Source organism: Lepidochelys kempii, chromosome 3 (assembly GCF_965140285.1).
Source record: "Lepidochelys kempii isolate rLepKem1 chromosome 3, rLepKem1.hap1, whole genome shotgun sequence".
NCBI classification, from domain to species: Eukaryota; Metazoa; Chordata; order Testudines; family Cheloniidae; genus Lepidochelys; species Lepidochelys kempii.
In genome coordinates, this window is record NC_136382.1 from 72,506,894 (window position 1) to 72,519,508 (window position 12,615).

The 12,615-nt window shown below is 36.8% G+C and overlaps 1 protein-coding gene across 4 annotated transcripts in view; it reads right to left on the reverse strand.

Annotated features, from left to right (window-relative positions):
- EPHA7 (EPH receptor A7) overlaps nt 1-12,615 on the reverse strand; it is a 170,101-nt gene that overhangs the window by 11,865 nt on the left and 145,621 nt on the right. The window contains exons 9-15 of one of the 4 annotated variants that reach the window (XM_073336779.1): nt 12,533-12,588; nt 8,017-8,142; nt 4,888-5,073; nt 4,265-4,326; nt 3,074-3,283; nt 1,977-2,126; nt 307-459 (exon numbers count right to left, since the gene is read on the reverse strand). In XM_073336779.1, the coding sequence (XP_073192880.1) occupies nt 415-459; nt 1,977-2,126; nt 3,074-3,283; nt 4,265-4,326; nt 4,888-5,073; nt 8,017-8,142; nt 12,533-12,588 (835 nt within the window). In that variant the 3' untranslated portion in view covers nt 307-414. Of the gene's footprint in view, nt 1-306; nt 460-1,976; nt 2,127-3,073; nt 3,284-4,264; nt 4,327-4,887; nt 5,074-8,016; nt 8,143-12,532; nt 12,589-12,615 lie in introns of those variants that run through there. The other 3 variants (XM_073336778.2, XM_073336777.2, XM_073336780.1) reach the window with 3 other exon arrangements.

Below are 12,615 nucleotides of genomic sequence, written 5' to 3' on the forward strand. Positions count from 1 at the left end.
CCACAACAGAAAACAGTTGAGTAACTGAAGGAAAATCATCATTTGCATGGCTACATCCTGCCCTATGAGGAACACAAATATGGAGAAAAGGGAGTGTAGTGAACTCCTCCTTCCACGTAAGTATGGGGACCAGTAGCCCTGTACAGGGCACACACCAAAGCTCTAATGGGTACCAGAGTAGAGTTATGCACAGTAGTTGAGCTAGTTAGTGACTACTGTTCACTAGTTTTGGCAGCGAGGGTTAGGAACGCATAGGCACTGTGCCTGCAGAAAGGCAGTGAGCAGGGTTCTGTGCCACTCACCCTGAGCCATCCTGCTGTGCAATTGCAGGATTGCTCTTGGGTTGAATGCTCAGCTAGTACTTCTCAACGCTGTATGGATATATCCACTGAGTACAGGAATGTGCTTAGACGGTCATGATTGCGTTGCTACGCGCAAATCTATCCAAAGGCACCAAAACTGTTAATATAGGATAAAACAGTATAGTAGAGAATAAAAAAAAACAACCTTCAAACTCAGAAAACTCAATGAGGCATATTTTTAAAGGAACAACAGCATGGCCTGTAATTCTGCATCCACACTCAATTGTAGGCACAAATGATGCTTTTAAGTGAACAAACTGCTGACAGCGTCTGCAAATCTGGTAAAGACACATTTTAAGTGTTGTCATTTCTGTCTGTGGTTCGTTGTAACTGTAATTCATTGTGGGTAATTAGAGGCAGTTTTTAAAATGTTGCCACATGGGTGAGTCTCCAGGGTTAGTTGGTGTGCGTGTGCGCAGTGTGTGCATATTTTAGGGCACATCTGCATATCACAATACACATCAGTGTTTGAAATTATTTTACTAGGAATTTATAAATCCTTAATGTACATGCTAATTGGGATATAACTTGTCATTTCATTTCTTTTGTCATTGTAAGGATTTGAGATTAGTGTTTTTATGAACAAGGATAATTTACATGATTCCCTCAACTGTTTACAATACAAGGAAATAAATTAAAAAAAAATCAAAAATTCAGCAAGAAGATACTGGATTTTTTTTTCAGTTTTAAAGTTTTTCTTTACTCTTCCCTGAAAGATAGGTAAGCTTTGCCTTTGAGGCATCTTATATTCCTGTCAGACCCCTTTTATGTTTGACTCGAGTACAGAAGGAAGGTGTCAAAAGAAATGAAACTCTACTGGGCATCTAGGGAATGTAAATATTTCTTTTTCTTTGCCCCAAGGACTTGTTTGCCCAATATTTTGACAGTCCATGAAATCTTTGACACTGAGACCTGTCAAATATTAACAACTTTGCACTCTGCCAAACTGACTCATCATTTACACTTTCATATGCTTTTTTTTTTATAACTCTGATGTCGAGCATTCAATAAAAAAAAAAAAAAGAACAACTCGGAATGAGAATCATTCTGGCATATGTTTATGTATACAGTCGGTGTGAACAGATATCCTTGTAAGAAAGTCAAGATTAATACTATTCTGTGCTATTACTGATAACCTACTGCTTTAGGTCACATCTTATACAAACAAGAATATTGTTAAAATATAGTGAAATTGCTAGAGTATGTCATTAACTGTTGACTTGGACTTTGGACAACTTTTTCCACTCGACTAACCATAATTATGAGTTCAAGAAACTAAGAATTCGTGTTTGAATGAAAACATGTCATTCTTGCTAAGCTTAATGTAATAAAATAAGAAATACTTGTCTGTCTTATCATTTCTGGAGCCCCAATCCTGTTTCAGTCTCATGATATAAACCTAAAATCCATACTTGTGTCAAAGAAGATGATAATGTTGTTGGCTAGATAATCATATATTTATTTTTTCACTATATAAAAATCCTAGAATATTTTTACAAAAATTATTATGAGTTAAAACAAGTTGTGTGTGTAGAAAGAAAAAAATTGATATGAACATTTATTTATATGTACTCATGTATGCAATCATACAAATATAGCAAATGTATAGCTTACATCTTGATTTGACATGTCCCAGTAAGGCCGCTCTCCATAAGACATTACTTCCCACATAACTATTCCATAACTCCATACGTCACTTGCTGATGTAAATTTACGATATTGGATGGCTTCTGGAGCTGTCCACCGTACTGGAATTTTCCCACCCTATTTGAAAAAAAAAGATTTGCTTATAAATAAAATGTCCATAGTGTTTTTCTTAGTGGCATTTTTACAATTATTTCCATTAACCCTGGCACCAAAATTATGCCATTCTCAAACGTTGATCGATGTTGGAATTTTCAGAGGAGTTTCAAATGAGTCTGACTCTCAGGGAATTAGGCATTCAAATCCCATTGAAATTTCTTAAGGCTCCTTCAAAATCCATGTCTGATCATGTAGGGCCAGATTGTCATTAGTATTAATGTGGCATAAGTGTCAGCTCTAGCATCCTGCATGTTCTCTCTGGATTGCTGTTCCAGTGAGGCATCAGGGATCAGCTCCATGAGGCAGCTATTATCTACACCATAAGTGAGCAGGGTTGAAGGTAGGGAGGAATGGGAAGTGGAGCTAGCTAGACAAAAGAACAGAGGAGTAAGATGTGTCCTATGAACAGCTATGGCAAAGTGATCCCAACTAGGAATAAGGGAAGATCCAGGGGGGAATTGTTACACCTTACATGGGAGTAGCAGCAATGTTTCAGTCATGCCTTACATTAGTTAGCTTTCAGGTGAGATTAATTCTCACTTCTGAAAAAGTAGTACCCCTGGATTTCCATGTAAATACTTTTACTGAGCTCAAAGAGGAGATAAACAGTTTTATAAATCAAACTTCCATATCCATTCATTCAGAAAATTATAAAGATATGAATGAGACACTAAAACCAGTAAAACCTTCCAAGAATTCTCCTCACTAGAGGATTATGTTATTAGACATTTACTGAAAGTTATTTAAAGCCAGGTTTCTGAAGACGACTTGTAATTCCCTTGGACTACTTAGCACCTCTCTGGCCATTAATGTATTTCCCTCAACCATATCTTCAAGAGGCTATTGCTTGGTTTGTAATAAGATCTCCTGACCCCTAAGAAATATTGTCAAATGGCTGTGTTTCTTACTGTAGTGGTGTAGACAGCTTCTGGATCATCTTCTATAACTCTGGACAGGCCAAAGTCTGACACTTTACAAACAAGGTTGCTGTTGACAAGAATATTGCGTGCTGCTAGGTCCCTGTGTACATATCCCATATCAGCCAAATATCTCATTCCGGCAGCAATTCCTCTCAACATTCCCACTAGCTGAATGACTGTAAATTGCCCATCATGTTTCTGAAGGGAAGACAGGAGCAGCACACTTGTTAATGCACTTGAGGGGGAAAAAGAAAATCAGGTTTGCAAACATTCTTCACTCTAGTCACTTCTTACCCCAAAGGCAATGCATCTCGGGGCAAAGAAAATCCATTTTAAACAAAACTGTATGGTTTTAGCCACAAAGCAGGACACATGGTTGAGAAAGGCCTGAATAGCTAAACTCTTAAAAGTAATGGAACCTGTTGAAAGTTATAAAAGCCTAATTAACCTGTGACATGATAGGTTTTTTTTTTTAAACTACTTTATATAGCATTGTTTGTAACTCACTTCCATGTTCTTCACCTTTTACAATGATCAATATATATAAAAAATAAACTGTATTACACTTTGGGGATCAAAGCCTCTGTTTATCCTAAATACTGATGATTTATTTACAGCACAGAATTTATCAAGGAAACATCATTATCTTTCTGCTTTCTCTACCATTTTGCAAGTCGTTCTACATTTTATAGCTTGTACATGTGGAATGCTAAAATGGTGAAGACATTGCTTGGCAGTTCTGAGCACTCACTCAGCAAATGCTAAATTGTCACAAAGTAGTTTTTCTTTTCCCTTCATTCTTCTCTGAAGCACTACTGTACTTCCTTTAGGGATTCCTGTGCAGGGACTTCGACCATGCTAAAAATAATAAATTATTCCTCTAAACAAATGCGTTAATATTATGACAGGGCTTCAGGTATCGTGGTATTAACCTCAATCTACGATGGTAATCAAAACCATGATTTCTGTACCACATTGGATCACTTAAATGCCAAGAAATGTATCAGTTTGATCCTGCCTGGTCTTCTGATTTCTAATCTGATTTTGCTGGGACAATTTAAAGATCTATTGGTGTTTGCCATGTTCACATTTCAGACTGAGAAAATGTTTTATTATGCTAAATTGGTAACATACATAATATATTTTGAATTACTGTAGATATTTCCCTTAGGTACTCACCCTAAGAAATGCATCTAGGGCCCCATTCTCCATGTATTCTATTACAATCATGACTGGTTTCCCTAAAGGAAAAGAAGGGACATTTTGTTTGAAAAACCATAATCTGAACTGAGTGCCTTTTTCTGATAAAACACATGTTGCTCCTATAAAAGGGCTGAATAGTTGAGACCAACATTCTTGAAGCCTCCAGCACTGTTACTGAGCTCTAAGTCTTTAAATGTCTGCATGGAGCATGGTCATGATTCGCAAAATTAAACTGTACAAATCAAAATGTCAGCGTGTTCTCCTGACTCCTGCTGTGTGACGAGGACTCTGAGAAAATGACACTTCAGATAATATGAAAAGACATAAGAAACCTTATCTTCCGGCATGGTCTTTGAGGCTAATTGAAAGTAGAAAAATAGTGTATTTCAAAGTACTCCATCTTTTAATCATGTGTGCATCTTAATTTTTTCCTCAGGTTGTAGCATAAAGTGAGTATTGTTTTAGTTAGTTATGCCTCAGGAGAAAATCCATTAAGAGTATGCAGTTCATTTCTAATTTGAATCTCTGACCGTAGACATATTATAGCAATTACTGCCAGTTAGCTTATTATCTGACTGAAACATCCAGCCACTACTTACCTCTGGTAACCACCCCTTCTAAATGAACAACATTGGGATGGTCAAATTGTCCCATGATGCTTGCTTCACACAGGAAATCTCTCCTTTGTTTCTCTGTATAGCCAACTTTCAGGGTTTTGATGGCTACTGAAACATCTCGCTTGCCTGGAAGTTTCAGACGCCCACTGCACACTTCACCAAACTCTCCTAAAATAAAGCAGATTGACTACAAATGACATTTCATTTATATAATGTCCTCTCTGGGGCCCTCATTCAACATGGCACTTAAGTACATGTCTAACTTTAATCCCATGAATAGTCACATTGATTTTAACTGAACTAGTCAAGAGCTTAAAGTTAGGTACGTGCTTTGAGTTCTTTGAGGAATTGGGCCTAAACAGCAAACATTTTATGTCAGCCCCTCCCCCTGCCCTGATATTTATGTCTTTATAAAATATCAGTAATATTTTCTATAAATATGTAAAATAAAATAAAATAGTTTTGTAAAGGATGATGGATTTCCTTGCTTTTTTTAGCCCTGATTCTTAACTCACACCTATTTTCGAGTTACTTCTAATTTATACTGGTATGAGGTCAGAATCAGACTGTAAAGGACTGTCAAAAATAGAATAATCACACTGAAGTTTATGAAATGGAAGATATTAATTTAATTAATCAATGAAATGGGTAAATTTTCGTTCCCATGCCCCAACATCAAAACCTTTCTAATGAAAGTTTCATAAAAACCAGAATGTTCTGTTTGATTACATGATGAAAGTGCATATTTGTACCAAACAGCTCTACCAGTCAGCACAACAGGAACACACGCACATATAATAAAACAGCATGGGCTGGCAAAGTCCAAACGACTTCACAAACACTGCTTGTCCAACCATAATGACTGCTAAAGTTGGTCATCTGGCATAGGCATTCAAGGCCATGCCCATAGATGGCCCCAGAAGATATGTCACAGAGTGTGTAATACTCACAGCCAAGCATCCACTGGCTCAGCATGTCACCAGGGAACTGGGTAGAAACAAAAGGCTATAGTGTAGAACAAAGACTCACCACAGTGGCACCAACTCCTGCATATAACAGGTGGCATCAGCAGGATGGCAATGACAAAGTTAGCAAGAAAAATCCCATAACCCTTGTGAAAATCAACAAACACATGCTCACAGAGCACTCATCCAAGACAGGCTCAGTATTCTATCCTACCAAAATGATTGAGGCACTCTCAGAATTCTATGCTGCTTTTCTGAATATCCCTAGCAGACGTTCTATAGTCGTTTTTGCTGTGGAGTATAGCAGTTCCTTTGTGTCTCTGTCAGCCTGCTGTAAGAGGTATACCTTCCCTTTCAATCTTGCTAGCTAATCGCATCCACTCATTTGGACCATAGCTAAAAACAGCAAAAATGACACTTGCACCACAACGCTGCTTCTAATTTACATGCTCCCGAAAGCCCATTTTACACACTGAAAACAAACTCCTCTTGCTTATGTGTGTGCAAATCCAGAGTAACTCCAGGGATGCCAACAGTTATTCTGGATTTAACCTGTTGTAAGTGACAGCAGAACTGGATTTCTGTGTTAAATTCCACCTCGTTTACATGCGAGGTTTTTCAAGATTTCGCTCAAAGTGACTTGACAAATAGCATTTCAGCCTAATCAAAGGAGGAGCACAAGAGCCTTTTACTCTAAACTGTTGATGTGGTAGTCTCTCATCTCAAACAATGGATTAGCACACCAGCAAAGACCACGTTTACTGATTGTACTGTACCAATCTTGAATTTTAAAAGGGCAGCATGAAGAGTAATGCTGTATTGGAAGAAATACTGCTGTTCTAGTATCATGCTAAATGCCACTTACTTAGGGCTAGTCCACACTAGAAGTGCCACATCGGCGCAGATGCACATAAATCCACAAGGGACAGTAGCTATGTTGGCAGGAGAAGCCCTCCTGCTGACATAGTGCTGTCCACACTCGTGCTTAGGTCGGTGTAACTTACGTCACTTGGGGGGTGGCAGGGGAGGGCAGCTTATTCACAGCCCTGAGTGACATAAGTTACACTGAAGAAAGTGGTAGTGTAGACCCAGTCTAAGAACCTGACTTGGATGCCTTTACTCATTTTGAGTAGCAGCTTTCTGTGTAAGAAGTTCTATTAGTTTCAGTGGGGCTACACCTGAAGTAAGGTAACATTCATCATGTGTAAGGGTATCTAAGGAACATGATTCTGAAAGTGGAATATCAGCTAATTCTAAGTGCTGTCATTCCTTTTTATAGCCTAAAACTTAATATTTGTAGATTTTTTTTTACATAGCAATGCTACACATAATATACAGTGCTTGACAAACCATAGTAGGGTGATTTATAAAGTATTTTAACAATACATGATAAAAAGAACAGGAAGGCAATGGAATGTTTCTTCCAGGAATCCAAAGTATTTGATATTTTTCCTACCCATGGAAACTTAATTTCACTACATCGACTAGTGCAATAAAAATGTCACATATCTCATTAAAGCAAACAATGAAATTGCTTTCTTAGAGTATGAACACCACACTACTTAAGTAGGTGGTAGACAGTTCAAGAGGAAGAAAAACAATGTAATGCCAGTACAATTACAATCCAGCATGAGAGGTAAAACAAGAACTTTTTTGTACTAATAAAATATATTTATTTATTTTTTAAAAAGGTAGAATGGTTGCAACAAAAAGTTTTAAAAGAGGATTCTGTTCTATTAAAAAGACCTCATTAGACCATACATTACAGGCTGTATCCTGCCTTCTGAATGCATGGAAGTCAAGGGAACTACTTATGTGAGTAAAGCGAGCAGGATTTACACTAACATCCAACCTCTTTACTCCGACAATGAACAGGTAAAAAAATTACTTAAAAAAATGTTGTTTGCAATTGTTTTAAATGGCTCTGGAATTAGAAGCATACAAGCTTTTAATCCCACACAAGCCTCTTTATTTTTCTATAATTATTTTTTACATTTTATAAGCAAATGCAGCTTCATTGCTCTGTCCGCTCTGGTAAATGCAAAAAGTTCTATACTTGAGATAATTATTTGCCTGTCATTATGATGTATGAGCTTTGATCCCAGCTAAATGGAACAGTTGAATACAGAAGCCACAGCAGCCTTACCTGCACCAATCACACGCTCAATTTTAATACAGGAGGCATCTAGCTCCTTGGCGAATTGATGGACAGCTCTATTTGGGTCCTCGTAGGTTTCAGGGTCAATGTAGGTTTTGGTGCCTGGAAATTTAACTGTAATGATGTAAGAAAGCATGACTGTGATGAAGCAAAGCACTTATTGTGCAGTCAGCCCAGGAATTTCATTATGCAGAATGCTCCTTGGAACAGTGAACCTGCTTCCATGCCACCGGAATCAGAGCAGCTTTAAGAGACAACTTTAGTCTGAGGCATCATCTGTAAGCTTCCTCACACAAGGGCATGATCCTTTGTCATTAGCAACTATATCTGTGGCTGGAAGTGTGAAGTCTTTCATAAAAGTAATGAATATTAAATAGTTTTCAATGGGTAAAATGTAATCAGGAATTAAAGTAAGAGGGAACTGGGAGGAAGGAAGGGAAAGTTCCCCCCCAAAAAAGTAGAGGGGACCACCACCTCCTGTCCTGGCCTGGGTAAGCAGCACTCTCCCACAACTACCCCTTGTTGCTGGATTGGAGATGAGAGCTCCCGCTCCTTTTTCAATATACTTTAACAGAATTTAACAGTGTTTATAGGCTATGGTTACAGAAGCTAACCATCATTTCATAGGCCACATTAGAAGGCTGGCTACGCTCCTGAGCTGGTGTGCAAGGGGACAGAAGGAACGTCCTTACTCTCTGTGGGCTACCCACATCCATGGACGAAACACAGGATAGGAGAGCAGATTCTATGGGAAAAATACTTCCCTTCCCAAGCAAGGGAGGAAGTGGGTGGAACCTTGGCTCCTCCCCTCACCCCCTTATGCACCAACTATCTCAGCTGAGGAAGTAGGGGGCACCAGTTATATGGTGATGCAGTCTGCTTCCTTCCTGGAGCAGAGAGGTAACCAAGGGACAATCAGTTTCTGCTTTGCTCCTGGGGCAACACAACTACACGCTGCCCTTTGTTCAGGACTTGTGGTAAAGCCAAAATAAGTTTGAGGGTCCATACTAAAAGTCTGTTAACTAAATTATTGTTATAGAAGAAGTTTGGATCCCAACTATTACAATCATGGGCTGCAATCAAATCAGCATATTTAAAAAGATATAATAATTGTTCTCTATATGAAAATAAGAAAGAATGTTCTTATTTTAACAATACTGAATTGCTGAATTATTGAGATGTAGGAATTGGATCAGAAGTCAATACAAAACAGATAACTTAAGAGTGCCATGCAACCTCTTAGTTAGATGTGAATCTATTGCATATTTTGAAATGTAATTAATAATAGCTCAGTTAGTGGTATGCGTTAATAGGTTTCAAATAAAATAATTGGAAAAGAAATCATATAATGGAAAACAGGCAAAACCAGAGATAGGAAGTTTGAAGAGCCAAATGAATATACCAAATTCCTGTAGAAATAATTTAAGATTTCATCTAGAAGTTAATTTTTGCTATAATCTGTATTTTGACAGATTTATTTCTAATCTTAATTACATTCCAAGTTTCTGAGCAGATAAACATTTATTTGTCATTTAAATGAAACAAGAAGATCAGAGAAAGAAAGAAGAAAACAATAGGTTAACCTCCTATATTGTGCTTTCAGGCAGGCAGATGGAGAATGAGCCATCCTCTTGAGTCTGTGATAAGGGCCTGGATTGGAGGTAACCTTGTGAATCTCAAATGGGGCTCTGATGGTTCTTTATTCAAGCTGTCATAAAACATTTTGACAGGCCAAAGCTATCTTGGCATACCAACCTGAAATAGTGCTGCTGTGGATTCGAACACATTGTTAAAAGAAATGGTAGGAGGAAACAAAATGTAAATTGGAATTGCTTGACAAAACTCCTCCATTGTGCTTATATCTTTAAATGTAGCACTTGGGGCCATGGAAAGTTGAGGAGGACTGAAATAAAAGATTGGACATTCCATTAAATGCAGTGGTCTAAAACTAGTTAAATGGTTGCTTTCAAGTTACTGTGAAAATTGAATCTGTGTCTTAGAACATAAGAAAATTGTCTGGATACTAAAGGAACAAAAGGACAACAAATTGTAAATAGCTGGTGACCACAGTGTTGTGTTTCATCTTACTGGGGATTTAGTCATCAAATCAAATTAAATACCAAACTTTCCATCAAAAACATTAAAAAGTAGCTTGGTAAAAAAATTATTTTTTAATATTTCATGCTACAGTATTAATAAAGGCAGTGTATGTTAACTGTTCTGACATATTTTCTAGTTATTGAATATTAGATAACTAGATTTCTAGAAAGAAAGAAAGAAAGAAAGAAAGAAAGAAAGAAAGAAAGAAAGAAAGAAAGAAAGAAAGAAAGAAAGAAAGAAAGAAAGAAAGAAAGAAAGAAAGAAAGAAAGAAAGAATTTCCTGACCAGCTGCTGAATATTAAGCACTAGCTTCCTCATCAACCTATTCACATTTTCACTGAAACTTAGAATCTGAAAATGATTCTAATTTATTCATTCATAATTTAGATTGGGGAAAGGAATTCTTTAGCTGGTATATTCTTTTGCCTTTACAGGCAAATAAAAGAAAATGCAATTGATTTCTCTCCTCCCTGATAAAAAAGAAGTGGATCTTTTGGAGATGTATAAAGCCTATATTGTAAACGAAAAGAGGCAATTTTCAAATCTGTAACCATCTAGCTACAGTTAAATAGCATCAGATTTCTGATGCAGTTTTTTAAAATAAGCTAGAGTGCAGGCTATGTGATAATTAATCCTTCTCCCATTTCTATTTTCCACTTTTTATCTACAATACAATAGGTTGTCTGACTAAGGCGGTAATGATGTCACCATTTGATTTAATACACCCTGCACATAAATGAAGTGACTTAAGGCAGTGACACATCCAGAACTCAGGGAGTCCAGGCTGACCAAATATTGTCAGGCTAGAAAGGTCAGACAGAAATCTTGACACAACTTTGACCTCAGTCTTTGGTTAGCCTTACTAGAAGGTAAGGTTTGTGGTTAGTAACTGCCTCATCCACTATGAGATACCAGACCCTGATAAACTACTGACACCGTAACTTTAACACAAAGCAATACAAGATTAAAAAATGTATTTTTGTTGGCAGTCATTTGTAAAAATTAACCTATGGCTGCAGTGACAGTAAGTGATAAAGATAATTGGTGGCATGGTAAGAATCAACAGTGTATTCTATTGATATTTAAATTATAAGGTATGAGAGGATACTGGCATAGTCAGAACATTATTTTGTATCACAACTTAAAATTAGAGCTGGATAGGAAATGGTTTTTGCGTCCTGTGAAAAAATTTGAGATTTTTTTTTTTAAAAAAATCCTGTCCTAAATTGTAACAAAAGGACAATCTTAAAAAAAGAAATTGTGAAATGAAAATAATAATCATAAAAAATTCTGTTTGCATCAGTTGTAACATTTTCTTCCAATTCTGATCATTTTAAAAGTTTTTGAATTTATTTCTACTACAATTAGCTTATGTTTTTAAAATAAAAAGTCAATTCCAAAACTGGAATTTTTTGTTTAGAAAATGCTGAAACAAAACATTTGGACAATTTCAAAACTTCTTCAGATTTTTTGAGTTGAGACATTTGTTAGAACCATCTATGAAAAGTTTTGGTTTTGATAAACTGGCATTTTCCGATGGAAAAAAAATTGTCAAAAGATTCCTGGAGGCGCTACTGAAAAGCAATTATGCTGTATTTCATGATTTTATGTTACCTGTTTGAACTGATACAGATGGTCAAACTATTTTTGCACAGTTCTAATAAGTCTTATAATAATCTGCCTAATGACAAGTATGAGAAATGGGCAAAGAAACAAAATGTACTGAGTATCTATTACCCTTCTTGTTGTCTTGACAGCATTCCTTAATACTGGGTGAACAGGTATTAGGCCAATCTTTCACCACTGATTTCAGTTGGAGCAGTTTTTAGTGCTATTTTTGCAACTCAATGCAGAGATGGGAATTACAGAGATGAGCCTTTTCTCACATCATTTTATTTTATATTAATATTATGATCTACAAATGTTGGTGATGCAAAGTTCACAGTAGCAGAAAACAATTCTTGACCAGAACAGTTTCACTATTGGGGTGACACAGTGACCCTTACTTTCTTAATCTGAAGCTTGCCTGAGGGAAAGCTCACACAGACACTTGGCCAAGGACCTATCAATTTACAGCATCTCCAGGGGGATCATTAGGATGGTGTGAAACAATTATTCAAAAGAAAAATTCAGAATGGGAACAACAGTATGTCGCACAAATGTACAGAAATAAAATGCATGGCATGAACAATGTTGATAATCTGTCTCCTTTTTTGTGTAGGTCATATATTTTTATGGTTTTTAACTTCACACTTGCTGTTTACACAGCATTTCAGATTTATTATAGCCCTTTCTTTATAGGTATGTGGTTTTGGTATTGTCTATATTCCAATACTGCCAGTCCAAATGTCTTATAATTGGTTTGGGAATTCCTGAGGGGTGGGAGGGGAAGCAAAACACTTACAATGAAAGTAAAGTTCTTCATCCCCTTCTTGATCAGCTTTGCTATACCCACAGTGCCTGAAAAAAATAAAATAAAAACAAGTC